This window comes from Uncinocarpus reesii, genomic scaffold (assembly GCF_000003515.1).
Source record: "Uncinocarpus reesii 1704 scaffold_1 genomic scaffold, whole genome shotgun sequence".
Lineage (NCBI taxonomy): Eukaryota > Fungi > Ascomycota > Eurotiomycetes > Onygenales > Onygenaceae > Uncinocarpus > Uncinocarpus reesii.
Window position 1 is genome coordinate 4642711 of NW_003052500.1, and position 8629 is coordinate 4651339.

Below are 8629 nucleotides of genomic sequence, written 5' to 3' on the forward strand. Positions count from 1 at the left end.
GAGAGCATGTTGACTCTTCTTTCTGCAGGAAAAGATGAAGTACATCTCATGTCAGATCATTGATATTAAACATCATGGAGATCAACAAGATTGCTTCCATATTAAGAAGTGTCCCTTGGAATACGTGGCGCATGGTCACTTTTACATACACTTTCTAACTGATGGGACCTTGCAACTGCTGGAAGTAAAAGCAGCACTAAGAAATACAATTGACCCAAGTATACAAGTACGCTTTTACCAACCCGACCAACATATGTACCGATACATGTTTCTACGCCACTACTTTTGAGGTACAGAAGCTATCTTACTCTAGGTACGGAATAGGTACATCATGATACATCTGTTCTTGATTCAACCGGGGTTCCTTCTAGCCCGAGTACCTTCTTTTTCCTGGCAAAAATACCTACAAACATCAATAATTGGACGCACCCGTCCCAAGCTGCTGGATCAACTTAATTGTCGCCCAGCCCAGAATCCAGCGAGTGGCTACTAGGGATTGGTTTTTTGCCCTGAAAGGTTGCATGCCACCCCCTGGTCCAGGAACAAATATAAATAAAAACAGGGCATACGTGAAATAACTAGGATGAGGATGGGAGTCCAAGCGCCAAAACAAAAAATAAAAAGGGAATCATACCTGTGACTCGATCGGCAAAGCGAGCAAGGGGCTGTTTCTTGATGATCTAACACATGGTGACATTTGTCGTCCATTTTGCAAGGTTACAACGTGTATCAGGGGGACCGTCCTCCATCCACCAAGGTCCAGCCACGCGCTCCAGTCCATTGATCTCGGGCTTTTGCGAGCGGGTGGTAGCTTGTCCGGCTAAAGCTACCGTACAAAGCGGGTGAAGAAACATCTGTGTCACCAGAAATACACATGAGCCGTTGTTCTCGTAACGACAATAATGATGAAGCCTCATCTTTATTGTGATACTGGTAGAATTTCATACGCATCCAGCAGCCTGGAGAGCAGAGGTTAATAACTAATGGATATTTAGGCTGTCTGAACCTTATGCAGCTCTTTTTCGGCCAGAGCGCGTCAGAAATTTCCATATGCCTACCATGTGAAGATATCAGCCATACATCAAGCCAAGAGAATGTTTTGCAGACCTGATATATGGCAACAACGTGCCTATACTATGTAAAGGCAAGAACCTTGATTGCTAACAAAACAAACAATTAAGGTTTTATTTTCCGTTTCCAGATAGATGCCATAAAACTTTTCTGACCGAGATTCAAATCCGTTAAGTTGACATACCTAAACTTGACACAAACGTCTTACGGTCGCCTAGCTGCAAGATAAACTGTTGAGTTAGTAGCATGTATGATCTCAACGCAAGGAAGTTGTCAATCCAGCAAAACTAAGCAGTATGCACTCCGCTATTCTCCGGGCGCAGATGTTGCGAGTAATTAGATCATCGCTATATTCTGTCATGAGACGCCTTGCACGTTTCATAGCTGCAGGTGGACACCAATCGGACCAGTAGGTCTAAAGCTTGGGTGTAGATCAGTATCCCCACAACTTCTGCAACGCTGATGAACTTTTGGCCAAACATAGTCACGATATGATCGGCAGCTGCACAACCCACCTAGAAGGGAAGTTGGAGCACCAGAAGACCCTTACACCCGTGAGATAATGCAGATCCTAGACTTTCGAATAGGGGTGCCATACGTGGCACTGACGATATCTAAATTTGGGTCACAACTGGGCGCAATGCATCCAAACATGGAGCATGGTCACGAATGAGGAAAATCGGTTTTAACAACCCCGGCAAAAGAAATGCTCATACTGGAAGGTTCTGCACCGGTTTCGGCGCCGAAAACAACCAGGGAGTCATCGCTTTCCGCCCGAATCCTCCCGATTTGATAAGGTCATAAAGAAAAGAAACTTCCAAGCTGTCACGACCTTTGGTAGATTGCCGTATGGTTCAGTCAACTTAATTCACCGAACCGCACGGACGTTGACCATTGGACAGGTTGGGGTGGTCTGTGATAACGTGGGATTCCATACATCGGCTTGGGTCATGTGTGGCCACGCCTCGGAATAGGTAAATGCCACTCTCACGTACTATTGGAAGCGAACAGTGGTGTCTTCTGGGCCACTGGTATCACAAAAGGTATAAAAGACTCCGCGTACACAGAGGGACTGACAATAGAGGAAAATGCTTCTCGATAGGCCAGCGCGTTGGAAATGACGATCCTGGGTTCCAATTGATCGTGACATGAAATGAGAGCCTAGAGGCCATTCCAAACACGATCGTCAGAAACATCGTGTGACTCGCAAAGATGATCTATTGTAGATGATGCCTATGAGGGTGAATCAGGGCCGGTATCCTTGCGGTATATTTTCCACCTGCCAGATTCCAGATCGTCATTCAGATGATTTCGGAGATAGCGCCTAGCTGCTTCTTTTTTAAAGTTTCGGAGCGGAGGAAAGCCAAGGAGCCATCCACGAGGTACCTGGAAGATACCCTGTATCCAGGTAAGCTGCGGAGATACCGTTTGAAGAAATGGTCAATGGAAGCCTAATGTAAAGCTACACGGCCTGTTTGTATCCTTATAGCTTTGGTACGTTGGGCCGTTCAGGTATCTGAGCCTTGCTGCTTCGGCATCCTGACTGCCTTCAAAGCATTGGCGCGCAAGCCTCAGGACCTAGACCCTGTATCAAAATAGTAGTAAACTGGTAGGTCACAAAACCGTTGGGTCCCCAGAAATGTCCCAACATATTGTTAGAGGGCTCTCAATTTAGAGGAGCACCTGAGAAATTGAAAGAGCAACCAAAAGTAACAATCGTATCTAGACCTTGAGTCCTCGATTCTGACAAGTCTCGAGAGTTGCTGCTTCTGCAAATGTACATAGTTCGAAGTCGGGCACGAGTCGGAAAAGATAACACGGCGAGATCAACTAGCTTCTTTCCGAATGTCAACGGTCAAGGCGAGAACGTGAAACGGAGATGCCGCAGAGTAATCACATATATTAGCAAATTGCATGTATGCCAGTAGCGTATAACAATACAAAAGTGGAAACCCAAGAGCTCACTTCTCGACCTCTCCTAGCCAGGCGATCCTGTAGTTACTTTGGTAGCGCTTTAAGCTGACAGGCTGCCTTGGTGGTCCCAAGGAAGGTGTCGTACAGTACAACCACTTGCCAGTAGGATCATGAGGGAAAACATCGGAAAAAGAAGACATGACACAATGACAAACGCTTCGCCAGGAAATGCCCAGTGAAAAGCTCCGAGTTGATGTGGTAGAAACAGGAGCGAGGTTGCTCGGAAGGGTGAGGGTGTAGTTGGGAGGTATCAGGTACCTGCTGAAGGCTGAGGTGCAAATTAGCTCAGTTTGCTGGCTGGCGAGGTAGGGGCTAGCCCCGTTGCGGATGAACTCGACTCCACCTCGTCCCCGCTGGCATCAGATAGAGAGCGTCGGTTGGCACATCCCGAGCTTGGAACCGCGGTTCCTGCTGAAGATTGTGCCTGGCAATTCTTCATGTATAACTAATCAGTTTTTCCAAATGTGATACAGCACAGCGTTACTACAAACTGTGGCAAAGACCGTTCCGAAGCAATACCTATCCCTCGATAGATATTTAACTGGCTTCGAGGGTCCCCGAGTTTGGCACATGTGATACTGACGGTCTACTATCGCGTTCGCACAGATGAAAGATACTTGCCGCTTGCCAATCATGACATTATTGCCTTAGACCACCCGAAGCTAAGAAATATAATCACTAGAGAGCTAACCACATAAGAGACACGCGAAAAATAAAGGGCAAAAATCGTTTGTCGTAAACCGTAAAGCACTTGCGTGAAGAAAAATCCCGTTCCCGATACCCAACTTTCCCGCTTTGAAAGAAGAAATCAGGGCAAAAACCTCGAAGGGGGAACCACAAACAAGACATAACAATACCAATATATCGCAGTGTGACGTTGCCAGAACTAGATCTCCACCGTGGTATCTCGGCATAGCATAGCGTCAATGAGATTGGGAAAAGTGCCCAGCCATACTCCTAAGAACCTTCCCTGTTGCTCCTCCACGATATTGGCAAAACACAAGCACCATTAATTACTGAAGCAAGGGAAAAAAAAAGAGAGAAGAAAAAGGGGGAAAAATTTGGGAATCGTGATATCAAACATGAAGGATTGGAATCGCCCGAGTCGACGCATCAAACATGGCCAGGAACCTTCGTCGGCTTGTTGTGCACTTTACATGTTCTTGAAGTGCTCTTTCGCGTACTGCTCGCAGGCCTGAAATGTGTGTTATTATCATGTCGACGGATCCAAAAGTTTTGACATGTGTTTCGAAGGAGATGGTACCTTTGCCGGTTTTCCAATTTTTTGGCCGATAACCTTCCATTTATTTGATTCGTATTCTTTGATGGCTTCCCTCAAGGCGGCCGACTGTGCGATGGTCAATGCCATAAGCTCCATAGGCATGTGAGCGACGTGACTCACCTCATCTTCCGCGAATTCAGCGTAATGCATATCCTGTGCGGAATTAGACCCCAAACTTGTCGCAAAGCGGGTGCTTCGGCGCTAATAGTTACCTTGTACCAGTGCTTCTTGACACTGCCCTCGGTTCTTGTCGGGAAAGTCTGGGGAAGAGGGTTATCAGATGCCAAAGCTCATGGAATGAGGGTAGAGCAAAGGTGTGGGACAAACCTTGGCAATTTCGCTCCAAGTGTTACCGGCATCTCGCATTGCCTTGAGTCTTTGTTCTTCTTCTGCAGTCCATGGGGTGTTGGTTCGACCTTTCTTTTTGCCTCCTGCCTCTGGTGCTGTGGCAGCGGTTGGTGGGTTCCCTTCACCTTCAACAGGGGCAGTTAGCTGTGGAGGCGCCATGGTTGACATGGGCGCAGCTTGTTGGAATGACGCACGTCTTTTCCGGGGATTTACAGTAGGCAGAGTTCCTGGTTGTTGCAGGGCAGCAGCTGGTGGTGGTGGTGGTGCCTGCGTGGGTGGAGGAGCCGGCACCATGGGAGGCGCTTCAAATTGGCCAGGACCTGGGAAAGGAGGTCCTGCCTGGCTTAAAGGGTGCGTAGGGGGAGGGTTGGCGGGGACAGTGGTTTTGATCCTTTTGGAGGTAGGGGGTGAGCTGTGAGTGTGTCAAAACAAGAGAAGTCAGATATCAGTCAAGTGTTTTAAAGTGAAGGTTCTTATCAAGAAACACAATGGCGGCAGCGTGGCAGTTGAGACGAAACTCGGCTCGGGAGATCAACACAAGCGGATATAGTTACTGAGCGCAAGTTTAAGTGAACAGAACGTGAAAGGAAAAAAAAGTACATGGTGATCAGCAAATGGGAGAATATGCGTTGTGTGGGGGCAGCATGACATTTTGAGGAAACAAGATACTTACGACATGGCGGGAAGCGGGGATCGCGATGCAAAGACCGGCCAATTCATCTGTAGAGATACGAAAAGAAAAAGGTTAGCCAGGGATGAGCTGGTATCGGGGTGGGTAATATGTAAAAGTGAAGTTCCATGGCGAGAGAAAAGGCGTGACACACTAGGAATGGGAGAGGATGACGGCAAGCTTGACCACCACGATCAAGCTGGCCGAAAAGACGATTTAACGGAAAAGAGGGAGAAACGAGTGACGCGAGGGTACAAAAGTCAACGTGAGGGAGAGAGGGTTTGGGGGTGGGAGAGAGGTACGATTGGTAAATAGACGGCTGGGATGTATAGTGGACTTAGGAGGGCGTAGACCGGAGTCGAGGATACACAAGGAGTCGAAAGACAGTCACTGAAGGTACCGGGTCTCGGCAGGCGATGTCAGCTGGTTTCCCAGGTTGTAGCTGAGAGGTACCGCTGGGGACATGAAGTGAGGCACAAGTAAATGATACAGACGCAGGTAGCAGGAAAAGAATAACGGGCGGAAGAGAGGAGAGAGAGGGAGGCAGAGAGGTATATGGATGGGCTGGAGCAGCTCTGCGATGGACTTGGATGTTTGACGGCAGCTCAAAGGTCGAGGGGGGGAAGCGAAGACGGTGCTTGAATTGCGGGGAAAGCCCACCGTAACTGGACTAGTAACGAACTCTGGGCAAAGTTACGGGATTGCACGGTACCGAAACATCAGGCCTTGCACAACCCAACGCAACAGCAGCAACAGCAGCATTGAAGCACCGCCGTTCTGTCCGTCACGTCGTGCTGGATCAACCGCATCTGCCCAGTCTGTAGTTATGTTGTGACCAGAACACCAGGAATTTGTTTTTGTGTTCTGCAACAAGCACATTCCATAGTTACATGTCGAATACCCTGCCACTCCGGTAACTACTCGTTAGTTAGCGCCGCCAGGACAGAAACATCCAAACCTTGAGCCGACATATGGAGCAACGATCTGCTCTTGAACCCTGCGCCTGTTTCTGCAAACATGCCGATGCACAGTCATGTTGCAGCACAGACACGGCGGATGACATCCACGACCTCTTGAATAACTACATGAGTAGTGATAGGACTAATGTCTTGCATGCTCAAGTGTGCCGTCGTCATCTTGCGGCTCACACTACTCTGGCCTTGCTCGGGTTTTCAGTGCCAAAACGACCCCCCGTCATTTGAACTGGCCCCCCCGAGCATCTCGCCGTTTAGCTGTGCACAGACTCGAGCTGGAGTCACTTCCCTGGCGGATGGCTTGGCACTGCATCATTTATTTTGAGGCCCAGGGTCCTGCTCCTCAACATCATCACACCCCAAGCTCTCTCGCAGCATCGAGAGATAAATGGCAAAACCCGATAATAATGATTTCGGTAAGCCTAAATCTCATCCAATTCGCATCTCCTCGGAAAGGGGAGTCCACAAAAATCTTTCCCATCTCCAGGGTACGAGACCGCACTGTGCAAAAGTCCACTGGTCCGAAGTGATCCTTGCAGTCGCCAATAGCCTTGTCCGATGCTCTCCCACAGCCCGCGCCACTATCCAACAGGCGTCAACACTTGCCCTGCAAGCCGCTAGGAACTGGTGGAAAATCGAAATATTGTTGTTAATTTCTGACAATTGTCCCCTAATGGACCGAATAATGAAAAAGGAATACAAAACAAAAAGAAAAAGAAGGACAAAAGGAAAAGAAAAATCGTTAGTAAGACACGATACAGCCTAGAATAAACGGGTGCATTCACCCCGGATTCTCCTGGATTCCCAGGTCCATCGTGGTTTTTGCTATAACAGACGGCTAGTGGCAAAACCATGTTACAGCCTGATGAATAGGAAAGGAAGTAGCATGTCCGCATGCGAAAGCTCTCACCCTGGTCTTGCAATAATGTCCCGCTCGCCAGGGGCAGAACGTAAATAGAATACCGTTTGATTCTTGCGAATTCTAGCGGGGTTAGACAGCGCTCACTATTCTGAATCTGATAAGAGCAGTCAATTTGAGTCACTTCAATTTTTCATACTGTAACGGACGCATTCGGAGGTAAGGGCTTGCGCCCCATTCGAGGGACTCGCAGGTAGGGGAGATAAAAGATTCCGATTTACCCTAACTCGAGCAGTAGATATCGTCCGGAGAATCTGGAGGCACCCAAGAACGCCCACAACTCCCTTCGATTTCCTAGGGTATCGCAAGCTTCACAAATTTCCTCGACAGTTATTTCCAAACGGCAACGTTTGCTTCCCAGTCCACCCGCAGACTTGGGACCAAAAACCCAAGCTCCTTGCAGACACGTTACATAAGTAAATTTCGCCTTCATTGGGTCATGGGCGGGGGAGCTGGTTCGCTGTGAGGTTCGTCATGGCCGACAAACCCACCAATCGGTTCGGCTTTGAGTATCAAGAGAGCAGCATAGCAAGGCCCCTAGTAATTAAACTGAGCAAGTCAAGTTGCAGCGAGAGTCGTTGCGACCAAACTTGCGGAGCTTCCCAGCGCCGAGACGGTGCAGTCTGTACACGGCAAGTGTTTGAAACCCCTCTGGTCGCGGATGTCCTCTTTGGGAGTCTCTTTGGCAATATGTCAATTCAATCGGGGCATAGGCTCTCCTCGACTAAGCCTCAGCACGGCAGGTTGATACACCGTCGACGGAGAGGGAGATCAAACAATTCCATGATTTGAAACTGGAATTTGAATCATGATTTCCATCCCGCCTTTGCCTTTTGAAGCAGGGCTGCCTCAACTCAGTACAAAGGAGGCAATTTATGTTTTGCCTTCAAATCGGCCTTTTTGCAGTTTGCCTCTTTCGGGAGCCCGCCAATACGAGCCGTGTGGATGGGATAAGGTTGCCTGCAGGCCAGGTACCAAGTCCAGATCACTCCATGTTTCGGCCTGACGCACGCTTGGGTTCCACGCGAGGCTCTTATTTTAGAAGAGAACTAGGAGATTTTCCTCTCCTGAACCTCTCTGAAGGAAAAGGTACCCTAGTTCGAGAAAATGTCAGCGTGTTCCCCTGCATCTGGGAGGTGTTAACCCTGAGCACAGGCGGACAGTTTTCGGACTCGTCCGCGACCCTGGCACCCCATCCATGCGGCCCTAGCTCATGGTATCACTTCAGCAAAGGCCAAAGCACCCCAGGCTTCAGGACTCTGTCTCAGACCACCAAATCGGGAACGCGAGAGGAATCGTGCTACACGTTGGGGCTAGCACCGGTGAATCCTACCAAACATCATGGGTCGCAACACACAACTCGCCCTCGCTCCGAAAAGGACTGTGAAACT

At 48.8% G+C, this 8629-nt stretch overlaps 2 protein-coding genes across 2 annotated transcripts; one reads left to right on the forward strand and one right to left on the reverse strand.

Annotated features, from left to right (window-relative positions):
• Positions 1 to 2300: 2300 nt before the first annotated feature.
• UREG_01786 (uncharacterized protein) lies at positions 2301 to 2670 on the forward strand (the record flags this gene model as incomplete). Its single annotated transcript, XM_002542224.1, has 3 exons — positions 2301 to 2337; positions 2417 to 2479; positions 2561 to 2670. 3 exons carry the CDS (start codon positions 2301 to 2303, stop codon positions 2668 to 2670), a joined length of 210 nt encoding a protein of 69 aa, XP_002542270.1.
• A 1588-nt stretch (positions 2671 to 4258) lies between these two features.
• Positions 4259 to 5353, reverse strand: UREG_01787 (uncharacterized protein; the record flags this gene model as incomplete). Its single annotated transcript, XM_002542225.1, has 4 exons — positions 4259 to 4480; positions 4540 to 4587; positions 4655 to 5087; positions 5349 to 5353. 4 exons carry the CDS (start codon positions 5351 to 5353, stop codon positions 4259 to 4261), a joined length of 708 nt encoding a protein of 235 aa, XP_002542271.1.
• Between the last annotated feature and the right edge of the window lie 3276 nt (positions 5354 to 8629).